Genomic DNA, 26726 nt, shown 5'->3' with positions numbered 1-26726 from the left:
AGAGAATAAGGTAACTGGCCCAGCTGCCAGAGACCCCTGCAAGAGAGTTCCTAGCTCAATCCCTTCCACCATCCTAAACCCCTCCCACAACACAAAACAGACCAAAGCAGATAGAGATCTAGCCATCTCCATGTAAAGACTCACTTGGGATGCAGGTGAATGACGGCTGTTCCCACTGGCCGTTCTCCTGACACCTGATGACAGGGGAGTGGCGCTGGGTGAACCCTTCTTGGCACCAGTACCGGATGACAGAGTTGATTTCATAACGCTGCTTTGGTTTGCCAAATATTTGGGCATCTGCCACCTCTGGGGGTTGGCCGCAAAACACTGGAGAGAAGGTGGACAGGGTCAACATCTACTAGTATATTCTCAATCATGTGCTGCCCCAGCAAATTAGCAAAGGTCAGAACAAATGATACAATCAAAATGAGAGAGTTTGGGGTATGAACTTCTCCAATTAGGACCTTTCAGACTAATTGCAAGCTCTGCTGGTTAGAAAGTCAGATTGATTCAAATTAGATGGCAAGATGAGACAGCCTTCAAGGAGGATTGGATAATGTTTGTAGATTACTTAAAAAACTATTGTAAACATGCTAAAACACTAGCAGGTTTGGAGTAAGTAAAGCAATAAAAGCTGAGAATAAGGTGGAGGGAAGAAGGTATAGATTAATTATAATATGCAGCAGCAATAGATAATCAGAGGGGATCGTGGAAGGGTGGAGGGGAAGTCAAATACTGTGTGACTGTAAATTGGAAAATGTCAGATTAATTGTAAATTTGGAAATTCTATAAATAAAATAAAAGAAACTCATATTCAGCTTGCCTTTCATGCCAATGCCACCAATTTTTCTGGTGCCTGGGACACAATAGCATGTGCTATCCCAATAGGTTGGCAAATATCAGATTCAATCAAAATGAGGGAGTTTCGAAGACAAACTTCCCCAGTTCATAACTTCCAGGCTAATAAAAAACTGAGCCTGGACTTGTTTAAAGTTTGGATTCAGCTTGCAATTAATGTCACAGCAACACACCCTTTTTCATTAGTGTCTGGCAGGGCTGACCTGTTCATGAGGCAAGGTGTTGGCTCTTTTCTTTTATCACTTTCAAAAGATGCTTAGGTTTCCACACTGGTGGTAATCATCCCCTACCTGTTTGTACCCAGGTATGCAGCCTCTGAACAGGGGGGTTAAATTTAAGCATTATGACTAATAGACACTGATGGCCGTAACCTCCATCAGCAAGTCCAAAATGCTTTTGTCAAAGTTATCGTCAAATATTATCACATCCAAAAGTGAGTTACTTATGCACATATATTTAGAATATGTCACGAGGAATATTTCAGCCTGGTTTTAAAAGAACTAATACTACCTATTTCTAAAGAACTAATACTACCACATATTTAGGCTAAAAAGGTAAAGGGACCCCTGACCATTAGGTCCAGTCATGGCCAACTCTGGGGTTGCGGCGCTCATCTCACTTTATTGGCTGAGGGAGCCGGCGTACAGTTTCTGGGTCATGTGGCCAGCATGACTAAGCCACTTCTGGAGAACCAGAGCAGCACACAGAAACGCCGTTTACCTTCCCGCCAGAGTGGTACCTATTTATCTACTTGCACTTTGACGTGCTTTCGAACTGCTAGGTTGGCAGGAGCAGGGCTCGCCCCGTCACAGGGACTCGAACTGCCAACCTTCTGATCAGCAAGTCCTAGGCTCTGTGGTTTAACCCACAGTGTCACCCACGTCCTTATTTAGGACACCTACCCACAAAAGCAGAAGTGCCTTTTTTTTTTCAACACAGCTCTGAGCACTGCATGCATGGGGTTTTGTTTTGTTTTGTTTTGTTTTGTTTTGTTTTTGCAAACTTACTTAATTGCAATCATGATACCTGATCAAAAATGGCAGCCGTCTCTGCAAGCTGTATAATACAGATCTTTGGTTGTGCAACACAGGTGGCACTTATTTCTGCTCCCTGCCCAGGGGTCAGATGATAACATTTTGAAAACTGCTGCCTGTTGGGGATCATTATCTGCAACAATGTATATATTGTTTCCCCCTTTTGAAGTTCAAAAACATGAACAACAAACGTCACAAGTCTCGGTGGGCCTTTGGTCTTGGACTAGAGCGACAATTCTGAGTCAAAGGCCACAGCTGGGAAGGCCCAGAGCTCAAGGCTTACCCAGCCCCATTTTGCAGGTATAGGACAGGTGGTAGTTACAAGGCACATCACTCCACTTCCCTTCGTCATGCCAAACAATCACGACACAGTTCTCTCCAGACAGGAAATAGCTGTCGGGTTGCCCAGGATGCCAGTTCTCATAAAGCTACCCAAGAGAGAAAGAAAAAAGAGAGGGAGTCACTACATAACAGCAAGCGTGAACAGTGTCCCTGTTCCAGGCCAGTGGCATCTTCCAAAAAGGTGCCAAGTTTAATCTCCGATAGCATGTCCAGGTAGGATTGGGGTCCTGGGAAGGTACTGCCAGTCAGTGCAGGCAATACTGAGCTTGATAGTCTGGTCTAAGGCAATATCCTATGCTGATCCTACAACCCACCTTTCTCAGAATAATTAGGCACTGAACTGCATGTAACAGAAGCCTTTGTTTTTATTTATTTATTTTAAAGCATGCATAATACAGTAATTTTTTTTTGCAAACATCACTTACCAGAGGACTCCCCTCTGACCACTGGAAGTCGCCTTCAATTGTCCGGTCATTCAGGCCGATCCACTGATACTCCTTGTACCTATCTAGAAGCCAACAAGATTTGAGGATGGATGAAGAAGAATGAGGCACAGAGACACGGCAATTAGGAAACTACAGTACTTAAAGTCGTTAACAACAGCCCTGCTGTGCCATCAGATGACTCTAGGTGGCAGCCTAGGATAATGTTCCAGGGTGGGCTGCAGTGTCCTTGAGGCTTCATGGGGAAGAGATACTGTACTTTCCTGAGTTTGGATTTGAAATTATAGAAACTCTCTCTTTGAAAGAAGTTGTTAGAGATGGTATGGGGAGGGCAAAAATGTCAATTCTGGATTCTCTCCATTTCTTAGGTTTGTTTGTTTTTTGTTTAATAAAATTTTGTTTAATAAAATTCAGTTTCCCCACCAATCTGCAATTTTTAAGAATTCATTCTGTATTGCACTGTGCTACACCACTGTAATCTTTTTCATTTTCTTTATATCGTTTAATTTTGTTTAAGTCTTCATGAATAATTGTTGTGCATTTTAGTGCACATTTTCCCTAATATATACTTCGCTGTACACAGTTTTGCCTAATAAAATGCATTTTTGAGGGTTATTTTCACTAGCTGATGAATTTGAATGCACACTTTCCCCTAATATACACATTTTTGTACTGCTGGATTACTGCCACATTAACTAAGCCCATGTTACTGAAACCCCTGGCGGGCATACTGTTGATGAAGTTCTGCTCTTCCGGTGTCATGATATTAGCCAGGTGCCCTCCGAGCTTCCTGCACTGGGTCTCAGCATCCTCCCAGCTTCTCCGGGTGGAGAAGTGCTTGTAACAGAACCCTTGGAAGCTGTCCCAGCCAGGCCGGCATTTTTCCAGGTCTTGGCAGAAAGAAAGGAGAGAGACAAAAATGCTTGTTAGACAGGCAATATCAACTAGCCTACTTTGCAATAAAAAGGTCGCCTGATTAAAGGCAGCTTAGCTACACTATGTGTGAAATGTTCCATTAGATCTGCACATTCTCACATTAAATATAAATATACAGGAATTTGCAGGAAATAAGCAATGGAATAAAGGTGTTATGACACTCACTTCTAAGAAAAACGCTCCCTCCTTCATAACGTAACAATGGCCCAAAATAAAACCTAAAGTCCAGATTTTTTAACGTTGGGCAGCTCAAAGTTCCAGGGGGTCCCCCTCTCTTGTTCCTCAATGATCTCAAATATCAGCTTCCCTGGAATGGGTGAGAGAGATGCTGTAGTCTTGCCAGTGAAGGCTATTGACAGGAAGAGCATGACTCTCAAATAAAAGGCACAGACCTCTTGATTCCTGGCTCAGGTACTGTTTCCTTGAAGACAGATATACTATTCTCCTTCCCTTTCTCACTTTGCTTTTAGTGCGGGTGCTGTGGCAAATTGTCGAGCTCACATTCTAGGCCAGAAAGTGGTACCATCTTCTGGAGGGTGGTGGTACTGTGTAGGGGTCATGCTAAGAGGCAAAGGGGTGGCAGGGGGATGCTGGGGGTATAAATCACTTTGAAAAGCTGGCATCTCTGGATCAAGTCCTTCTGTTTTGTTGAATTAATTAAACAAAAAAGCTTTAAATGGATTTTGAATTAATGTGCAATTAATGGCTACTGTTCTGACTTTTATTGAGTTACTATCTTCCTTAGGAGAACATGCAGACTGCTATTCTGTATAATAGAGGGGTTGAGGGTACCAGAGATGGGTTTATGGAACTGGGGGGTGGGGAGCTTTGGAACCACTGCTCTAGGCTTTTGGGATAAGTTAGGACTGTTTAAATCTTTAAGATAGAGAACTATGCTGTATGATAAATGCTGTATGATTTACTGTCTGCTTATTTTGTAACCCTGCTGGTTGAAACAGCACTCGTATACTCTGTCACTTTTATTTCATGTAATGAACAGGTCTTCCTTTATTCCTCCAGTGTGTGAACTTATTGTGAGCATAAGGCAGGAACACGTATTCATAGCGGACACATAACTCCAGTCAAAGATCTTAAACCTCTTGGGAGTGTCCATAGACAAGTGGTTGGTGGTCACCGTGTGGGTTCAAACATATACCTTGCAGCAGACTCAGTTGTTCTACTCACCAATCTCACAAGCATCTCCTCCGTAGCCTGGTAGGCAAAGGCACCCTGTGTGGTCCCCTTCTTCAGTGCAGGTCCCTCCATTCCTACAGGGGTTTGGGATGCAGTCACCTGGAAGCAAATGGCCAGGAAGAGGATGCTCCAGTCAATGAAGGCAGGAACCTCACCTGCTGGGCAGAGCCATGCCCACTTAGAGGAGGGGCCTTTGCAAACTGCTGCAGGCACAACATTGCAACCATGTGCAAACCACACACATTCACCACAGACCCATACCATACATTTAAAGCCCATCAAGCTTCCCCACATGACACTATATTCATGGGAGGAATGTTGGAAGGTAGGGAATAGGATGCCCCTATTTTCATCAGAGAAATGTTGAAGAGTATGCTATCCCAGCAATAAGGCTTGAAAATAGTATTTTCGTTTCCCCCTGCCCCCATGTTTAATGGTGGAATGATTTTCTGGAGAGGCCTAGCTGGGGAGGCACGAGTTAACCTTTCCCCCTACACTGCTGCTATTTCCAGGAAAAAACTGCACACACCCCTGCAACAATTTGGCTTTTAAACATCCAATAAAAACTTTTTTTGAAGCTTAATTGCAACAAGTGATGAACAATTGGGGGGGTTTACAGGTAGGGAGGGGAGGCTTAACCTTTACATATTCAGTTGTGACCCCCCAAATCCTCCATCCCTCACTGAATTAGGCTTGAAAATGGCTTTCTATTTGCTGCAATAGAAATGTCATTTCAAGCCATTCTGGTTGCTAATCTCCTACAGGGCCAAGTTGCTAATCTCCTACAGGGCCAAGTTCAAGTGCTAAAATACTGTAGGATAACCAGCCACATATAACCAAAATGCTTAAGTGTAATTAATACACAAAGGGGTTAATGCCAGAGAGTATTATGCCAGAGTCCTGCCATGTGTAGCTAGGTCACTCCCCTCACCATGGGAGGAAGGAAGCCAGGTATATTGTTTCCCTCAGTCTAACATGTGGACTCCAGTGTATAAAGAGGTCTGAGCTGGTTGTTCCAAGCTCAGACCACATGACTTAAGCACACACACACAGCCACCCTTGTGTTCTTATGCAAATAATTTAGGAACTTCCACCACTTTGGAACTAACATAAGTTTTACTGCCTGTGTTTTTTGACTGCTGTATGGAAAAGCACATGAATCTGGTTTTTGAAGAGTTTGTAAGTAAACCATTTTTACCTTATCAGGCATGTGGTCTTTTTCTGTGCTGGGGGAAGTGGGAAACTTTGGACGGAACTTAGAATGGTATATTTTAAAGGTCCAGCAGCCTATATTTCCATGTTTTAATTGGCTGCATTATTTTGTGGTTTTAATTCTCTACTGGAGTTCTCTCAACCAACACATGAAAGGCTCTATAGTTTACTTGACAGGATGCATTATCCTTTATTTAAATCACCTTTATATGAATAAAGTAAAGGTAAAGGTACCCCTGCCCGTACGGGCCAGTCTTGACAGACTCTAGGGTTGTGTGCTCATCTCACTCTAGAGGCCGGGAGCCAGCGCTGTCCACAGACATTTCCGGGTCACGTGGCCAGCGTGACAATGCTGCTCCGGCAAACCGGCACCAGAGCAGCACATGGAAACGCCGTTTACCTTCCCGCTATAAAGCGGTACCTATTTACCTATTTCAGCACAGAGTAGGTGGGGCAGATGACCATAAGGAGAGTTTGCTGGATCAGGCCATCTACCCATCTAGTTGAACTACATGAGCATCACAGCTCTGTGAATAAGTCATTTCTTTTGTTTGTCCTGTATCTTCCAATATTCAGCTTCACTGGATATCCTTAAATTCTAGTGTTATGGGAGAGGGAGACAAGTATGTCTCCATCCACTTTCTCCATGCCGTTTATAATTTGATAAGCTTCTATCACAACACTGTCAACATTTAGATACATTGAAGTCCCTTGGTTCCAGGAGGAAAGATTCTTCAATGTCTTCAACAGGAACCTGCATGTCCAGAGGTGGTCTATCTCAGAATGCCACTTTGCTGGGGGCAAACAACAGGGGCAGAGTGTGGCTCTACTGTTCTGATGTGGATTTCCTGGAGGTATGTGCTTGGTCACTGCAGAAAGTAGAATGCTAGGCTGGATGGTCCCACAGCCAGACTCTTCTTACACTGAAACAATTAATATTGGTAGTGTAGAACTTATTTATTATCAATCAATCAATCAATCAATCAATTAATTAATTCAATTTGTATACTGCCTTTCATCTGTAGATCTCAGGGTGGTTCACAACTTAATGCCCAGCAACTCCAAACCAGATGGTTTGCCCCTTTGTGGCCCATCACCCTTTGCCTCCTCCTTGCTGTAGCCATATGATACATTTAAAGCATCATTAAACAGTCATGGCTTTCCCCAAAGAATGCTGGGCAGTGTAGTTTCTTATGGCACCTGCCACTCTGCATGTTTCCGCAAGCAAAATTCACCAAGAAATGACCCCAGACGTGCTGCAATTTTCCTCTTCGGAGTTTGTGACTTGGTATAACTTTTAGAATGTTGGTGTCCATTTTATTTTACTCTATGCTACTCTTCTATTTATTTTATCCCACTATACACATCTGGATAATGTGTTCCATCTGCCTCTTATTCTTCTGCTTTAATACTTCTCATTAACCCTTGCAATAAAGATTTGATTAATAAAAATTGACAATTTTACTTTTTAGCATGTGTGTGTGTGTGTGTGTAGCAAGAAGCTAAGACAGGAATAAATGTGTGTGACTGTGTATGCATTCAGTTCATTCCTGCAATTTATATATATATGTTACAGTTTTAGAAACATTTTTATTAAGTTTAATACAAAAAAATAAGTAAATTATATAAATAGATAAGGTGGGAAGAAGACTGGGGGACCGTGCAAAAGATCTGGTGCTAGGGCCTCCTGATGACAATTCTGATGATGATTAAACTCTCTGCACCAGCTGTTTCAAGGAGGACTTTCTAAGTTTTCACCATGTTCAGAGAGCTGAGCATACAAGCCCTCTATAAAGCAGAGCACATGACCACATATTTTCTCTTCATCTCCTGAGCTGGAGGCTAGAGAAACACAGACTTGGGCTCTCCCAGACCATTGCTATTTTGTAAGTGGGATTCAGTCACATACCAGCAAATTCAGGTGGCACAATTAAAGTGCATTTGTTACTCTAATATATAAATATTTATACTGGACTTTTTGCAGTAAGGAAAGTGACAAAGAAGTGCAATGAAATGTGTGAGATAACAATTGCTTGGCGTGGCATCATATAACCTTCCCGCCAACAAATCAGAATGAATGTGCAGTAAATGGGTCATCTGAAAGTAACCTTGGAGATTTATTGGCTATTATCATAGAAAAGAAAGCAAAATTCTTTGTTCCACCATTCCCATTATTCAGACACAGAATTTCCCCACAATATCCTTCTGTGAGGGCTCATAGTTTGCTGTCCCTTCCCTTAGAAAGCCCAGATTATGCCCAGCACTATCTTTAAAAAATCCTTCTATGCCAACTATAGACGCACAAGCACACACCCACACACCCACAGCGCCAGTATTGGACTTAGATAGGCCAACATGCTTCCAAATTTTTGCTTAGTCACAAAGCATGCTAAGGTGGCCTTGGGCAAGTTGCCATTACTTTAACCTAAACAACCTCCTAAGGCTGTTGTGAGGATAAAATAAAGCCACAGGCATGTCACATGCACCAAGTAGGCAGGGTGCAAGACCAGTCCTTCCATGAGGGAGAGTGAGGCAAGTGCCTCAGGCAGCAAATTCTGAGGGGTGGACAGTGGCTAAAAATGTGTGCCATGTGGTCCGCCCTGCAGCCCCTAAACTAGTTTGCTGCCTTAAGGATGTGGTAGAGAACTCTGCTCCATCACCAGTGCTGAAGTAAGATTCAACTATTAGTTTAGTCAGATTTTGTGCAAAGGATGGGGAATGCACCATCTTGTCCTTTGCTTCAAGCAGCAAAATGGCTTGGGCCACTCCTGACAGGGTTATCTCTAGCTTGCTTACATAGACCACAGCGCCCAGATTCTTTGAGAGAAAGGATGTGCTTTGAAGGTATAGTGTGTATGCAGACAATACTGAGGTAGATTGACCAATGACCATAATCAATATGAGACAGCTTCCTATATTCACCATATTCACCACACACACACACACACACACACACATCTAATATTTGTAATCATCGCTCATGAGAATATGGCTCTAAGATCAGTGCTGAGCAAGGGTTTAAGTAACATTAGGGAGATTAATTCATTAGTGTGGAGGGAAACAAATAAGCAGAGGAGCAATGTGAGGGGAAAAAACACAAGACACACACAATAGGGTACATACATCCAGCCAGATGGCCTTCTTCTAGAAAGTTTTTAATTTTTCTCTCTCTTTTTTTATTAGTCTCCTTGTTATGACCAGTGCTGTCCTCATTCCCGGCTTGTTTTTCATGGAAATAGTCATTAAAACACTTCATAGAAGTAGGAGAGATTTAAAGAGCATGCACTCTCTAAGACTATTTTGTTTGTTTGTTTGACAAAACATGTGCTTCTCTGGGTCTTTATACCTTTCCCAATCCAGGTGATGTGGGGGGGAGGAGAAATGGGGGGTGGGAGAGACATATACAAAGAGAAAAGCGTGGCTTTGGGGGGAACATCATTAGGGTTTTAGTGGGAAAGGTCAGCCAAAATAGTGGCCAAGAGCACCAAGGCAGTGCAGGCAAAAGGGTTACCTGAAATGTTCCCACCTGATCCAAGGCTGGCACTTTCTGTGGGCAGGACAGGTAGAGGGTGGGCAGTGGTCAAGGAGGGCTCTGTGAACAGAGGGCTCATGAATGGTGAGCCTGATATGTCTCCAGAGATGACCTCGGCAAGTGAGGGGGCATCTTCTTTCTCCCCATCGTGCTCTTCGCCATCTCCAGTTGGCACTGGGCCAGCCATAGTGGTTTCCCTTTCTTCATCTGATTCTTCTGCTGACAGGTCTGGTGTGGTGCTCTCAGTGGCCTCCTCAGTCTCATGCTCCTCCCCAGGAAGCTGGGTGCTAACTGCATGTCCTGAGTCAACCACAGCCTCTTTGGGACTGGAAGTTGCAAACCCCGTGGTAACGGCAGGTGAAATCCAGGCAGACCCAGAATGCTCCTCGCTCTCTTCAGACAGGCTGGCAGCTGTGGTGCTTGAGGATTCTGGGACCACCCTCTTCCACACTGCTGTCCTCTCCACAGTCGCAGCTGTTCCTGGAGGCACAGCCCCTGAAAACTCTGCATCGACTGAGTCGCTAGGATGACCAGGGACGTGGGTGCTTGTGAACCCAGGAACAAGCCTGCTTTGCGGGGCTACATGCATGTGGGTCTGCTCAGCAGCTGCAGAGGAGTTTTCAGGCAGCCCCGAGTGCTCAAGCTGATGAGGAACAATGCCAGCTTTTTCAGGATCACTGTAGCTGATATTTTGAGCCACCTGCTCTAGAGGGACAACCTTCCTTTCAGCTGCAATCTCTGAGGTGGAGGGTGATGATGATGGGTCTTTATGCAGCTCTTCAGAGTCACTTGCTGCTTGGCTTCCTCCGCCAGTGGGGAGGCTGTCAGAAGAATCAGCTTCAGTGGTGCCTTCTCCTGCATGCTCTTGAGAGGGTGCTAGGGCAGAACCTGCAGGGCCATGAAAGCCATGGGGTTCATCCTCATCCTCTGATGTGCTGAGGTCTGAGGTTTGGGACCATGCCTGAGTGGTGCTTTCCACCTCATCTTCTGCTGTGGACTCAAACTCCTCTGGAGCTGCTTCTGAAGGCCCGGGCAGGTTTTGTTCTTCATCAGATTCCTCTTCTACCGGATGGCCTAGATCAAACATCTCATCTTCCTCGGTGCTCTGGGCTTCTTCTGTCTCTTCCTCTGCAAAATTGAAAGGAAGGAAATTAGATCTTCCCAAAGGTGGGAATTGTCCTTAGACACTGCACTTAGAAAGACAATTGGTTTGTAGATTTGGATCAAGATCTGAAAAACAAGAAACTGACCTTGCATCTTTTGACAGTGGCCTGGAACACAACTGCCAAGTTTTGGAAGACTTTTGATCTTAATTATCCAGACTATTGATATTCCAAGACTTGGCAAATTGCTCTTCTTGAAAAAGCTAAGTGTTCAAGTGCTCGAGATTCCTTCCTTGCCATTTGGTCTAATTTTATTTCATACACAAGCACAGTGTCAGGTCCAAACGTCTTTGCAAAGGTTGGGATTTAGTACAGTTAAAGGTCTCTTTTAAATCTTTTTTGAAATGAGACATTTTAATTGTTTTGCTTTAGACCATGGAACCGATGGTAATCGTGGACCACACAACCTTTCTCTTTTGGTATGTTTCATTATAGACTCAGTAATTCACATGCTTAGCTATATCCTTTATTTTCTTATTGGAAATTGCTGACAGCTTAACATGTTTAAGATAATTTTTCTTTCTGTCTGTTGTTATTAAAATTCAATAAAGAGAGAAAGAAAAGAAAGACAAGTAAACCCAGGAGGCACTTGCAGATCTATTCTAGGGTTAGGCAACCCTTGACTCCCCAGTTGTGGTTGGATTCTAACTTCCAGCAGCAAGCAGAGCCAGCAGATTACAAATTATGGGGGTTGTAGTCAACAATATCTGGATGATTAGTTAGTCACCCCAGGCCTAATCAACGGTGAGATTCAGCAAGTGTCTCCCATTTCATGGTTAATGATGTGTCCACATTTGCATGTGTGGGAGAGTTTACCTCCTCTGTTTGTGTGGGCTTTTTAAAAAATAAATAAATGGAGCACTCAAATAAGATTGGGGGGGCAGACAGGAGAGACACCATTACCAATTGCAAAATTTGGATTCTGAATGGAATGGATGAGCACAACATAAATGTCTTGGATTTGCCAGAAACTGCCAAATGCAAAATACTGCACCGCATTAGCTACCCAGTGCTGTCAGGTAGTTAACTGCCAATTCATGCCAAATATTGGCAAAAAAGTACCAAATACTGGGTGTCAGGTACTGGTGTACAATACACATCTACTCACTGACTATGGAGTGAACCGTAAAATTCATTTTCCTGGAATCTACATTTAAAAGGAACTTTGATAGGAAGGTGCAAAAGAGGGGTCTCTGTATCTGATACAGTACTTATTTTTATTTATTAATTATTTGTTTTAATAATTTGTATGCTGCTTAATTACAGTCGTCTCAATAGAGTAAGACTAAAAATGAGTTCAAACTATAAAGTCAGAGTTCCGCTGAAAAGCTTGATAGAATAATGAAGTCTTCAGTCAGGGCCAGAAGTTCAACAGGGCCTGTCTGACTGCAACAAGAAGGGAGTTCCACAAAACTGGGCTCACAATACTGAATGTGCATCTGAGCTGTGCATCCAAGCCATGGGGCACCACTAAGAGCAACTCTCTTGAAGGCCTCTGCCCTGATTGGCAGCAGACCATAAGGGTTTCAAGCATTTCCAGCCCGACCTGGAAATGCCATGGATTGAAAATGGGACCTTGTGCATACAGGTGCTCTAGCAGTGAGCAGCAGCTCTTCAAGGACTGAGTTTTAGGGGGTGTAAATCTCTCTCTCTCTTTTTCTCCCCCTAACTTGTGTTAGTACCCAAGTTTTTGTTTCTGTCCAGATGATGTAGGATGGATTATGCAGCTCAGAATCATTTTTTGTTTATTTTTGCATAATTTATGCAGTCTGAAGAATTCAGGGGTTTTATGAGCAAAATTGTCCCATTTATTTATAGAACTTTAATTTCATTTGCTTTGTTTCTCACCACAGACAATCCTCAGCTCTCTGGATCAATATCACACTCTTCTCAGTGGTAGCCCCAGTTGTCCAGATGTGAGCATTGTGTTTGTACAGGGTCTACATGCATGAAACCCAATGGGCATAGCCCACAATCTTACAGCCCATTCCTAGTAGGGGATTAAAAGGACTGACCTTTCAATTTAGAATGTAAGAAGAGCCTCCTAGATCAGGCCAATGGCCCATTTAGTCCAGCATCCTGTTCTCACAGTGGCCAATCAGATGCCTGTGGGAAACCCACAAGTGGGATCAGAGCACAAGAGCACTTCCTCTCCCCTCTTGTGGCTTCCAGTAACTGGTATCCAGAAGCATTACTGCCTCCAAACTGTGGAGGCAGAGCATAGCGAGCATGGCTAGTAGCCACTATCCCCAATGAATTTGTCTAATCTGATGGCCATCCAAGTTGGTGGCCATCACTGCGTCCGGCGGGAGCAAACTCCATTTGCACAATTTTATAAACTTCTATTAGTATATCACCTATAACTCACCTTTTCTCTAACTAACAAATCAAAACACTGCAACCTCTCCTCATAGGGGAGTCACTCCATTTTAGTTGCCCTTTTCTGAACCTTTCCCCAGAGAAGTTTCCTTCTTACCCAAAGGGTTATCTAGTCGAACCCTCTGCAATGCAGGAATCACAGCTGCTCAACCCTTTATGATCCTCAGACCTTTCTTCTCTTCACCTACCATGCCTGTGTCTCCCTGGGCAACCTCCATCTCTTTCTTTTCCCCCTTCCTCATCTCTCTGTCCTGGACTGAAAGCACAGCTACCTGGGCCTGCCTCAGGCCCTTGTGGGGCTGTCTCTTCAGGGGCACTGCTGGGCTTTTGCTGCTGAGCCTCAAGGTTGTCCTGCAAAAGGGGCACGGAATAAATGGCCCCTCTGGATTCCTTCGCCACCTCACGCTCCGCTTTGGGCAGCCGCAGCTCTTCCATCTTTTCTGTCACAGTCACAATCTCCTTGCTGCCCTCTGCCTCGGGGACTGGAGACTCAGAAAAAGGGCTTGTCTCTTCTGTGGGCAGAAAAAAAGGGGATGTTACTGCCTCTGGGGGTACTTCAGAAACATCGTTTCAAAGCAGCCTGGGCTGGAATGCTGAGCTCACTCACATAGGGGTAGGCAAGACAGGGCAGGGTTTCGCTGTTTGAGGCAAAGGACCAAGATGGCACTTCCCCCTGGTTCTGTGTACAGAAGACAACCAGACTGGTAGTTGAAGAATAACATTTCCCCTCACACGTGAGTGAGGGCAGCAGGCTAGTTTGCGGGAGCGTGGCTCCAGGGCAGGTCATGTGGCACACACAGGGGAATGGCCAGGGGGAGCCCACTGCTGCCCTTGCAGCAACTGCCACCTGAGGCAGTTGCCTCACCCAGCTGGCGCTAAAGTCATGTTTGTTTATTGACACATCTGGCCATGTTGAAAAGGGGGTCTGGGTTATGTCATACCATAGCATGGGTACATAGCAGGAAGTTAGCAGAACCCTTCCCTCTCCATGCGCCAATGACTGGCATAGAGAGGGAAGGTTGAGAGGTTCAGCCCCCACTTCCCTGCATGCTCCTTCTAATAGCAAAAATGAACTTAGGTGGCTTTAAAAGTGGGTGAGAGAAATTCATGGTGGGCAGGTTTATCAATGGCAATAGCTTTGGCAACTATTTCCTACCAGCAGGATCAGAGGCACCAGGCCTCACTAGTTACTGGGGGTCAAGGTAGGAGGACTAGTTCTGCATCCTCCCCAAAAAAGGATGTGTCGCATCAAAAGAAAAGAGGGCATGGATTTGCATAAAATGTGCACATGGTGATTTATTTGTATAGAGTCAAATTTAGAAATAATTGCTGTAATTTAAACAGAAATGCGACACATCTCAGCACAGTGGGGAAGACAAAAGGTGGCTTTTGGGCTGGCTCAGACCTTTGACTCTGGATGAGCTCCCATAACCATCTCTTTTTGGTGGCTTCTTATTTTTAACTCAGACTTGGGATGGACAGTCCTCTATTTGAAAATAGGACACATGAGCCACCCTGACAGCAAGAGAGGGCTACTGTGCTTATGAACTTCCCAGAGGCATCTGAATGGCAGGGTAGGTCAAGTGAAAAGGTGTACAGAGCACCTTTAACACTTGTAGAGAAGCAGGGATTTCAGCATGTGCGCTGTGGAAAATTGAATTCTGGATCAGCTAGGGCTACTGGTTGGCTACAGAAGGGCTCTTCTTGAGGAATTCAGGTGTTCTTAACATTGAACCCGTTTTAGACATGAATGGGGCAGATCACTCAGCCACAAAGCTCACTGAGTGACCTGGGATCAGTAACTACATCTCAGGGTTTTTGTGGGCATTCAATTTTAGACTCTGGAGGAATTTAACTACTACAGTAGTGATGGGGGGGGCACTTTAGATAGTGATCTGTATTACCCTCCTGCCCAGATCACTCCACCCCTGCAAATGGTAGGGGTGTGGGTTGAAAGAAAGTCAAATTTGCCGGACTGCAATTCATTTCATCCTTTTGACTGTGTTATGGGGATTGGTGATGGAAATGGGGATGTATTTGATTTGGAAGATGGAGATTGGCAGAGAAGGGAAGGGAAGTGAGTAATGACAGTGTCCAAAGGGAATTATTCTAGTTTTACTCAGCTATAAATTCCATGGGGTCCATGGGATTTACTCTGTAAGAAGTGGGTTTAGGATGACGGCATCAGTTACTCATTATGCTGTTGCAGTCTGTTTATGAGCATGGGTTTGCGGCAGGAACATTGACATTTTCAAAGAAAATTCAGGGACGTATATGTGCAAATGGTCGTGCCAGTGATGGTGCCTCCAACATCATCTCCCCATTCTCCCCTCTCTTTCCTGCACTCAAATATGACTGGGGTGGGGGGCATGCTGCTGCTTGCAGGTGGAAAACCCCCAGGGTGTATGCTCCCATATATGTCTCCATGTCTGAGGGTTTTCCACCTGCCTTCCGTTTTTTGCATTTTGAAACCAAGCCACAAGGGCATCACACACCACATTTTGAACACAGCTGCTTGCACATTTTGAACATGGAACTGCATGTGCTTTGCCCCATTGGCAAAAGACATAGGCAAGCCAGACTGCATTCTGAGGTCTCTTCCAAAGGTTGCAAGCAGGTTACGGCATCCACTGTTTGTTTATTGAGCATTCATTCTGATTTGTTTGTGCGAAGGTTAGTGGATGGCATTTCAATTTGGTATCATGTCAAGTAATTGTTCTGATTTGCCGAAATGCATCTGTTGAAAATGCATTTGTTTGAAATTGGTTCAAGTTTGAAATTGGTTTAAATTTCAGATTGGTTGAAATGCTTGTAAACTCCCATGTCAAGCATTCGTTCTGATTTGTTTGTGGGGAGGCTAGACAACATTGCCTCAAGCAATTGTTATTCCTCATGCACACACTTTCCAGTGCATTTTCCTGTCACTTTCCTTCCACCTCAAGAAATTAGGACTTTAGGGGGGCAGCGCAGGGAGGACCAGGTTTGTTGTGCAAGAGTGCCAAATCCACAATAAGGAATGTGCTGATAATGCAATATTGTCAGTATTTGACTGAATCCCACCTGCAACATGGGAGCAGTCTAAAGGGACAGTGCCTTCTGTGAGGGCCCAGACTTCTGCCTAGTGGTACTACTATAACAAAACCTTTCCAAGGACCCTGCAGGAATTAAATCACATAAAACATTAGCAAACTAGGGGCTCATCCACACGTACCTCTGCTATGTGCTTTCTAGGCACAGGTCTGGGCTTTCCAGGTCTGTGTCCAAGCAGTTTTTCTTTGTCCCAACACTTTCCCTAGGAAAACTCATGTTTTACTGCAGAATTGGAACAAACAGCAATCTGCAGCAAACCCAATTGGTGTTTGCGATGATTCAGCAGTAAAACGTGGGTTTTCTCGGGGAAAGCACCAAGACAAAAGGAAAAACCGCCCAGAAACAGACCTGGAAAGGGTGGACCCGTGCCTAGAATACATGGAGCAAAGGTGAGTGTGGATGAGCCCTAGAAGTAATTGCTCAAGTGAATAGTGAATAGAGTTGCCACCTTTCCCCTACTGGCTCTGCTCTTGTGCTTTTGACAGGAGCCTCTAACACAGAGAAAATTAGCAGGTGTATCTCTTCCTGGCAAATGATTGGAAAAGTTTCACGGACTGAATTTATCACGTGTTTTGACCTCCAGGTGAGCAAGGTGGCAATCCTACTCAGAGTTTAGCCATGCCAGAAGGATTGTTACCTCTAAAGCAATACACGTCATATTTGCTTTGGGGATCTGGAAATCCAGTCTGGTTGCGAAAGAGGAAGATGGTTTTGACTCCTGAGACGTTTCCTCCACACTTCTCCCGTGGGGTGACGATGGGGTACCGCACACTTCCGTCTGCCAGCCAGCCAGGGTTGCAGTGGTCCAGACCTTCATTCCATGCTGCATACAGCTGGCCTGTCGTGGCAATCTCCACTCCCAGAGACTTACACTCAGCTTTGGCCTCCTCCCAAGTGAATTTCTCTGGAGAGCTCACAACAAACAGCTCTCCTGCAACCAGAGACAAGTTGAGCATCAGTGTTTAAAGAGATAAGAACAAAACATGCTTTGGCTGAAATTAAAAGAAGTATATTTACTTATCTGTTAAAACAGGAGTGGCTAATCTGTGGCTCTCCAGATGTTCTATTTATTTAATCACATTTATAAACTGTGTTTAATATTTGATTAATATTTCAAAAAAATTGATTAATATTTCAAAAAGCTCCAAGCAGCCTAAGTTGTTACAAAGTATGTGTTATTCGACTTCTATCTCCCATCAGCCCCTGCAGCCAGTGTGGCCAATAGTCAGGGATATTGGGGGGCCACAGGTTCCTCACCACCATTTTAAAATGCTTAAGACAAAGAAACATCCCAGCCAGGCAAAAGTACTTGAGGAGGGTGCAGAGCAGGACCAGTGAGAGGTGTGGCCTGGGAAGGGTCCAAGGAAGAGTCCCAAGAACTGGACACAGATGCCTGGAAGGTTGTATTTGGCCTCTTGCCCTGAGGTTCCCCACTCCTATACTAGATGGTAAATTAATGTTACATAAGGGCTTTCTGAAGCTTGTTATCTGGGGAGAAGCACTTAGGTACTGCTCCTTGGTGTGAGAAGAGGGGGCTTCTTCCTTCAGTTCAGGTGGCAGGCAAGGCAGTGACATGGGGCATGGCATTCTTGGGTTGGCACCCTCTTTATGGGACTCCCTCCTCAGTGAGATTGTGCATGTTTTGGTGACAGATGCAGATGACTGGTATTGCACCTTTTAATAACGTACTTAGGTTTATTTTACAAGACATTATATAGTATGCTCTGATGTTGTTTTAAATCTTTATCATTAAATTCTTACAACATTGTAAAACTTAAAATAAAACATCCCGCCCTGGCCCATAAGATAAAATTTAGGCAATGCATCAGAAATGACATCCGAATAGAATAGTAAGTGCCTATCTCATTCAACCATTTGCAGAGAAGGCAGTGTACACTTTATGCTAACCAGAAAGTTTCATATTGTGAACTGAGTCCTCTGTTTTCATTTCCAGCCACGTACATAATAAAGCTGGACCAATCTATTGTGAAAGCATCCTTATTTTTCAAACCTTGTGCCAGTTTTATTTTATTTGCCAATTCTTCCACAGGAGCTATTTGCCATTGTACCAGTTTCCCAAAGAAGCACCCTCCAGTTTCTTCCAGTACCTCATTATTACAAGCTTGGCTGCTAGTAAAATATATCTTATTTGGATTAGGTTAATGTTACCTCTTGTAAAACAATTGAGCTGAGCCAGCTTTGGACATTTAAAAGTGTTTTGTCCAGTAATTACTTTTATTTCAACAAATGCTTCTTCTGAGAACTGAGCCATTTTCCTATATGCCCACCACACATTCCACAGCCTCTCCAGCAATTCAGTGAATATGAGGAGATAATATGGAATCTTCAACCGGTCCAGACTTGAGACTCACCTCTGATTCCCAAGCTGCAACATTAGTCCCACTTCCATTTTCTCATTTTTTATATATACTTAATAGTGCCAGCAGCAACAACAACAACAACAATAGTGCTCAACAATTGTTACATATACCCCGCCCATCTGACTGCGTTGTCCCCGCCACTCTGGGTGGCTTCCAACAGAATATAAAAAACATAACGAAGCATCAGACATTAACAACTTAATTTTATTTCACCCTAAAATGGCAATTCAGAGAGCAACATACCTACTGTTCCTCAGCATTACAATGAAATGAAAACTAGTCCTGCAATGGGGCAGGAGAAAGGCATGAGCATGTAGCTGGCCAGAAATACATATCTTATTTTTAAAATGTCTTGTGCCTTTCTCTTGCCCCATTGCAGCACTCGTGGAAACTGATAAAACAAGCATCTCATCAGAAGAACACCTCCTTGTCAAGAAACACATGTAGTGCTCCTTTGGTCTGCTCAGTCTAAACTGGAATCATGGAAGCAACAGCTTTGCAACAAGCTACCTCGTGTGGCAATGCAACTCGCCTGTGGGACTCATCACACTGGTTGAAGATCTATGGGCTAAATGTATAGGCATGAGATATCATTTTGCAATATTTTAAGTGGTATCTCATTTGTTGAGATTGAGAGAGACTAAAAAAGGAAATTCCGCTCAAGGAAGTCCAGAGCTCTTCACTGATAGTAACCTGCAATGTTGTGGTATTATGCTGTGCTGTAAGCTCTGATCAGGAGGAAGGGGTGGGGTATAAAACACTGACATGAATGCGTGTCTGGTTGATAGGCTGTATTTGATGGAATGGATCACAAGTTCAGCAGGCAATGCAATAGTTAGCTACTCTATACATCCCACAGCAAAAGGCAACATGAAGGCTCTGATTTCAAAGGGCAAGGATATTTTGTCAATCTAACTCACCATACAATTCTTCAGCATAGCAATAGACGTCATACATGTCTTCTGGGTCCACTACCCCATAGTTACGGACACCCGGAAACCCATCCATGTCTCCATAACAGGCTTCACGAGGGGTCTGTATGGGGTACCTGAAGATAAGAAGAGTGTTCAGTGTCATAGCCCCAGACTAGGATGAATCAGAGCCCTCCACCAATGGCGGATTGGGGAAAGAGACTACTCACTGCATGTTCCACATACAGCTGCTGTCACTGGAGCTAGCAAGAACTTCCCTGAACCTCAAGGGGACCCCTCTATCACCAGACTCTGGGGACTGGTTCAGAGGCTCTTCAAGAGTCAGAAGGGTCAGTAGAGATATCCCCACAGCTTGTAATTCCAGGGCTTAGAAGGAGCCAATGGCTAAAGAGGAAGGTACCACTCAGGGAGGATGGCTATGGCCCAAACCTGAGGCCTAGGGAATGTCACAGGGAACAGCCCTGGTGATGCCATTAAGCATGACACATTTAACCATTAACTGCAGTTGCTGAGAGCATACCATTCAACTTTGCATTAACAATGGCATATGCTAACTTATATTTATATACACCTCTGGGAAATTAAGGTGGTGGATGGGTGGGGTCTCCTTAGTGCTGAGCTTTACGGTATGCCTTGCTGCCCTATAAGCAAGGTAAAGCACTTTTTTTAAAAAAAAAAAGGTTTAGCTTTTTAAAAAGGCGGGGAGGATATGAGCCCCTGGGACACTTCCTAAGATTATCCCTGGTCAAAGCTTCCATTAGAACGGACATGCACAATTTCATGAAGGGAACCAGGAACCATAGGAAATCTAGCTTCTCATGGTTCTTTATTTTCCAAGAAATGCCATTAGCATCCAGGGGCACCACGATCTTAAATTTCCCATGGTTCCTCAAAGCAGCATCAAAGGTGTGCCTGACGCTCTCCCATGAGCCACCCCCACCCCATTACTACCAGGTAACAATTGGAAAAGAAAAGTGATGGGGTGGCAGGTTCTCTAGTTGGACTGCATGCCCCCTTGTGGCCCCAATGACCCCACTGGGAATGTGAGGTTTTGAACAGGTTCTTCCTAAAAAAATATTTATTTTCGAAATGAATAGTTTCCACTGACCCCATTTCAAACAGAACTGCAAGGAGTTTGAATTTCACTTATGCAATGCCTACAGAAAAAGCGGGAGGGATATTCCACAATGTCAGTGCTGGTTTCATAATGTGTGTAGCCCTTAGTCAATACTGAAAGAGTCTGGCTGCTGGATCAGGCCAAAGGCCCAAGTAGTCCAACCTCCTATTCACAAGCAGTACATCATAAGCACAATGTCCACCTTCTGGCTCTATTCCCCAGCAACTGCAGAGAGACACGCTGCGCCTCTGATCCTGGAGGCAGCATAAATCTTGGGCTTTTATAGCTCCATAAAAATGTCACCATTCCTAAAATTCAAAGCTAATAAAAACAACCAGTTCTTAAAAGATGGCTTGAGAGTCACATTTTCTCATTAGCACTGCATCAAACACCCAGTTCCAAAAGAGGCCAAGCCCTCCCTATCCTGGAAAGGTTCCCACCACCTAAAAGCTACCCCACCTGCCTAACCTCTGATGCAACCTTTGTGAGCCTGGTATCCTCCAGATGTTTCTGACTACAGCTCCAACCACTCCCAGGTAGCATGGCCATTCAGCCTGGGGCTGATGGGATTTGCATTCCAAAATAGCTAATGGGAGTTGTAGTCTGAAACTTCTGGAGGGAAACCAGGTTGGGAAAGACTGCAGATGAAGTTCCTCTGAAGACAGGCATTTCTCAGTACTCTTTCCCCATTGCACAAATAAATGGTACAGTATGTGTGTGCATTTTTGTGCATCACAAATTACAGTGCATGAGTGTGGAATCTGCCATCTGGAGTTGGGAATCCAGCATGCTGGCCTTCCTTTGATAATAAAAATAAGTGATAATGGAGGGAGGGGCTCACTAAATTAAGGATTAGGCAAATATGTGGAGGACTGGTGTCTCAATAGTGATGAGCCATGAGAGCTGCATGTAGGGCCTGATTGTTCCAGGGCAGTCTACCCCTGATTACCAGATACATCTGGAGAGCACCAGGTTGGGGGAGGCTGCTCTACAGGTTGCAGAGCAGAATATAATCTCAAATAACAGAAACATTCTATTTCCAGATTTCCAATCCATATATGTATATGTATATGTATATGCATATGCATATGTATATGCATGCATACATACAAGGTCTCTGGCATCTTTCTATCATTTGTTGCTCGAGATAACCTTTTAACAGGAGGACTACACTACATTTGAACATGTTTCATATAGACAATTTTGTATGGATACCTACTTGGACATGTGGAGTTCTTATATTAATTTATATTTTTAATTTGAAATAGATGTACTGGTGGTTACTGTATCCTTAATGTGAGTTGATGGTTTTATTATTATATTTCTTTATCATATCTTACTTTTTAATTATCATGTCTAACTTTTTAAATAATAATTTTAAATAATTTTTTTAAATTTGTGGATAAAAAGTTGATTAAGAAAAATACTAGAAGAAGACCTTGAAATGATAATTCATTTGTTCACAGCAGCTAGAGTGGTAATCTTCCAATAGCTACTTCTATTGATGTTTAGCTTTCTGAAATTTGGAAGATAGCTACCATGATTAAATTAACAAATTTGATCAGAGGAAGAGAAGGTAGGCAGAAAAATAACAAGTTTGCAGGAGAATGAACTCCATTTATTCTCTCTTGGAATTATAATGTGAAGGTCTTAATCTCAGGGTTGTGGGTTCGAGCACCACATTTGGCAAAAAAGAGATTCCTGCTTTTCAGGTGGTTGGACTAGATGACCCTCATGGTCCCTTCCAACTCTAAAATTCTATCATTTGGTTCAGTCAATGCATATCCATTATTGGGAGCATATAAGATAATTTGTAAACTATAATTTATCATTCTAAACTTAATTGTATAATGATTATTACCACAGGTGCCTTCATTCTATACCAATTCTACAAGAAAAGAAAAACTAGATATATAAAAGCCTGGCTCTTTGAACTGTAATTATTCTATATATGTACTTGAAAAATAATTTTAAATGTAAAGAGGAATGTTAAAAGAAAGAAAGAAAGAGGCCAGTTTGACTGATATTCTATCCATTCATTATGTCACTAATTCACACTTTAAAATTTAATAAAGAGAGCCATTGTGGTGGTTAAGTGTCAGACTAGGACCTGGGAGACCAGGGTTTGGATCCCCATTTGGTCATGAAGCTCACTGGGTGACCTTGGGCCAATCACTGCCTCTCAACCTAACCTAACCTGCAGGGTTCTTATAGGGATTAAATGAGGAAGAGGAGCAGGAGCACTATGTACACCACTTTGAGCTCCTTGGAGGAAAAGGTAGGGTCTAAATGCAATAAATAAATAATAAATAAATTTCTACGGGTCGCAGAACATTTTCCACCCCCTGCCACTGACTGACTGAGCTTCGAAGTCCCAGCTACCTGACGGTTTGGTCGGCGATCCAGCCTGCATCACACTGCTCGTAACCACTGAGATAGGCAGCATACAGCTGCTCCGGTGTGGCGATCTCAGCTTCTATTCTGGTACAGGCCTCCTGGGCCTTGGCAAAGGTGTACGCATAGCGGGCAGAGCCTTCCCGGTAAAGGAACACAACTCCTAGAAGATGGGAGAAGACATCATACATTTAGAGCAAAGTGAAAGTGCATTGCTTTCCTCCAATAATCCTGGGAACTGTAGTTTGCTAAGGGTGCTGGGAATTGGAGCTCTGTGGAGGGTAAGCTACAGTCCTAGGATTCGTTGGATGAAGCCAAGGCTGTCAAAGTGTTATAAATGTGCTTATATGCATGGTGTTGAATCAGCTTGTGTGCATCCAAAGGGGGCCTTTAATCAATCCAATTCTGCTGGGTGTTTTGCCAGTAATGAAGATCTAGCTTTATAAATGATTAGATAAGTTCATGAAGAGTGGTCCGCCAGTGGCTGTTAGTGATCATAAAGGTTTAGTGGAATCTCCATATTCAGGGCAGTATGCATTTGAATACATAAGAAGATCAGGCATAGGGTCCATCTGGTCTAGCATTCTGTTCTCACAGTGGCCAACCAGATGCCTGTGGGAGGCAGAGCATAACCATTGTTGCTAGCAGCCATCGATAGCCTGCTCCTCCATGAATTTGTCTAAACTTTTTAAGTCATCCGAATCAGTGGCCATCACTGCATCCTGTAGGAATGATTTCTGTAGTTTAACCATGTGCTGCATGAAGAAGTACTTTCTTTTCTATGTCCTGAATCTTTCAACATTCAGTTTCATTGGGTGTCGACGAGTTTTAGTGTTGTGGCAGAGGGAGAAAAACCTTTCTCTATCCACTTTCCCCATACTATGCATAATTTTATAAACTTCTATCATGTCGCTTCTTACTTACTACTTCTCTAAACTAAATATGGCTACCAATGGCTACTAGCCATGATGGCTATTCTCATGGGTGTAGCCAGGATTTTTGTTGGGGGGGCAGGACTTTTGTTGGGGGGGGGGACAGAGCCAACGAGATTGGTCAGATAGTTAAGTATTTCTATTGTTTTACTTGATGTGGGGGAGGCAGCTGCCCCCGTCCCCCTTTGGTTACACCCATGGGTATTCTCAGCCTCATGGTCGGAGGCAGTTGCTAGGAATCCCAAGTGGGGGAGAGTGCTGGGTGTGCAAGGGGACTGATGTTTTTCAGTTCTGAATGCAACATGGCTTTATTTTTTGTGTTAGTTCTGAAACTGAATAAAACTTAGGGTTCATCTAGACTTCTGCTTCTCCTGCCACTTTCCTCTGGAAAAATGTGGTTTTACTGCTGAAATAAGTAAACGCCAATTGGGTTTTCTGCAGACTGACATTTTCTTCAATTCAGTGCTAAAGTGCAGGTTTTTCCAATGAAAGCAACAGAACCAGTAGAAAAACAACCAGACTCATGCCTAGAAAACACAAAACAAGCCACACAAACCTGTGCTTTCTGGCACAGAACAAGCAAAAGTGTGGCTGAGTCCTTATATTCCCCCCCCCCAACCTCTGCAATTAGAATGGGTGTTTCCTGAGATCAGGCCTAATGCTATGGGACTTGAATCAGCAATAAACACAGCAAGCCCTTTCAGCAAGACACTCTGCCAGAGCGCAACGTTACCTTTGACCTTCACCTGCAGCAGGTCATGCCCATCCTCGATCCCATGCTGGACATCGCAACGGTACACCCCGGAGTCGTTGGACCGCAGTTCGCTCAGGACCAAGGTGGCATCTGTTGGTGAGTCTGGATAAAAGGGCAGGGAGACTCTGTCGCGGTAGGCTTCGCTCACCTTCACCTTCAGGCCCCGAGCGACCAGGATCTCTGCTTCTCTGCCCTCTGTGATGAAGGTCCATTTCACACGGGGTGCCCCTTGGACAGCCCGGCGGCCTGCAGTCCCGGAAGTGGGCAGTGGATGCAAGTAGGTAACGTGGCAGGGGATGGTGAGGCTGCCGGAAAGAACAGCTCGGACTGGTGGGTATTTGGCAATGGAGACCCGCAGAGCTTTGAGGTCATCTGGAAGGGAGAAGTAACATGAGAAGTTCAGATTTGGCACAGGGCAGATTTAGGAATAACAGCCCATGGCCTCAGTCCTGGGCTGCATCATTTTATACACCCCTCTAACAAACTACAGTTCCCATGATTCTTTGGGAGAATCCAGGAGTGTTTAAAGTGGTGTGATACTGCTTTAAATGTTCAGTCAGAGGGGGCCTTAGAAAGTCTTGTTGATCTACTGGAAATCTCCCAGAGATTTACCAGTAGATCCAGTTCTACCTGCTGCTGTAGACTAGCCCCAAGTTCCCAGTTACCTGTGCTTTCCCTGGAGAAGCTGAATGCATTCGTGAAAACAGCCTGGGCAAAGGTAGAGAATACCAGCAGGATATACGCCATTACGGTTTCTGTCAGGGAGAGGGGGAAATATAAAAAGTATTAGAAAAGTAGGCAGAAGAAAATCCAAGACAAATGCCAGCTCCAGCATTCTTCCGAGTACCTGAAAGAAACAAAAATTAAGAAATGTCTTTGTTGGGCTGTTTTTCCATAGAAGATTTTTCAAAAAAAAGAAAGATTTAATCCTAAAGAAGTGAACTGGAGGATAAACTTTGTTAGTTTAACACAAAGAGGCCATTTGTCCTAACGGAATACAGTATTTATTATTTTATTTATTCATTGTATTTATATCCTACTTTTTTGTCAAAGTAGCTCAAGCATACATTATCGCCCCCTCCCCTCATTTAATGCCCTGTGAGACAGATTAGGCTTTGAGGTACTCAAGGATCACCCAGTGAGCTTCATGGACAAGTCAGGATTTGAACTCTGGTCTCCCAGGTCCTAGCCCAACACTCTGTTATACCTGATCACAGTCCTGGAGTTCCCTAGGTGGAGGGATTGACTCTTAGACCTCTTTATTGTGAGGGGAATAGTGGGGCTCCTAACAAACTGCAGCTCCTGTAATAGCACATAGGAAGCTGCCTTACACTGATAAAAGGCCCATCGTTCCATCTTGCTCAGTATTGTCATGTTCTCCAGGGTTTCAGGCAGGAACCCTGTTCCAGCTCCACCTGGAGTTGCCAGGGATTGAACCTGGGACTTTCTGCATCCACGATAGGTACTCTACCAATAAGCTACAGCCATAACCAGAATTATTTGTGGGGAGCCATGACTCTTTAAAGTGGCGAGATAGAGCTTTAAATGTATGGTGCAAATGTGGCCTTAAAATACCCATTCCCCAGCGATATGAGTCTAAATAGGAAGAACTTCCTGACAGTAAGAGCTGTTCGACAGTGGAATTTGCTGCCAAGGAGTGTGGTAGAGTCTCCTTCTTTGGAGGTCTTTAAGCAGAGGCTTGACAACCATATGTCAGGAGTGCTCTGATGGTGTTTCCTGCTTGGCAGGGGGTTGGACTCGATGGCCCTTGTGGTCTCTTCCAACTCTATGATTCTATGATTCTAAATGTAGTCCAAAACTTTGGGAGGGCACCAGGTTGGCAAAAGCTGCTCTTTGGCATGACATGGTGCCCAATAAGTGAAACCAACATCCTTGGAGCTGTAGCCAAGCTTTCCCTTGGCACAGAGCAGTGGCTGCCAATAGGTAATTGAAGTTGCACTTGCAGATCAACTGCTATCAGGGAAAATGTCAGCCAGCAAAAGACATTTCGCTGGCACATTCTCCACCCCATT

General features: G+C 44.0%; 2 protein-coding genes across 14 annotated transcripts in view; both read right to left on the bottom strand.

Moving 5' to 3' along the window:
- LOC309330434 (uncharacterized protein) overlaps nt 1-26726 on the bottom strand; it is an 89183-nt gene that overhangs the window by 26268 nt on the left and 36189 nt on the right. The gene's annotated exons all lie outside the window — the stretch shown is intronic.
- Nucleotides 1-26726, bottom strand: part of BCAN (brevican) — a 49202-nt gene that overhangs the window by 463 nt on the left and 22013 nt on the right. For 10 of the 12 annotated variants that reach the window (XM_081841751.1, XM_081841757.1, XM_081841758.1 and 7 more), the window contains exons 2-13: nt 25359-25448; nt 24673-25065; nt 22996-23170; nt 19485-19612; nt 16821-17114; nt 13282-13605; nt 9531-10679; nt 4799-4906; nt 3409-3567; nt 2660-2742; nt 2176-2320; nt 145-327 (exon numbers count right to left, since the gene is read on the bottom strand). In XM_081841751.1, coding sequence (XP_081697877.1) covers nt 145-327; nt 2176-2320; nt 2660-2742; nt 3409-3567; nt 4799-4906; nt 9531-10679; nt 13282-13605; nt 16821-17114; nt 19485-19612; nt 22996-23170; nt 24673-25065; nt 25359-25440 — 3223 coding nt within the window. In that variant the 5' untranslated portion in view covers nt 25441-25448. The remainder of the gene's footprint in view (nt 1-144; nt 328-2175; nt 2321-2659; nt 2743-3408; nt 3568-4798; nt 4907-9530; nt 10680-13281; nt 13606-16820; nt 17115-19484; nt 19613-22995; nt 23171-24672; nt 25066-25358; nt 25449-26726) is intronic. The other 2 variants (XM_081841753.1, XM_081841756.1) reach the window with 2 other exon arrangements.

This window comes from Podarcis erhardii, assembly GCF_964252035.2.
Source record: "Podarcis erhardii genome assembly, chromosome: 15".
Lineage (NCBI taxonomy): Eukaryota > Metazoa > Chordata > Lepidosauria > Squamata > Lacertidae > Podarcis > Podarcis erhardii.
The sequence above is the reverse complement of the archived record's forward strand: the minus strand, read 5'-3'. Positions and strand labels throughout refer to the sequence as shown.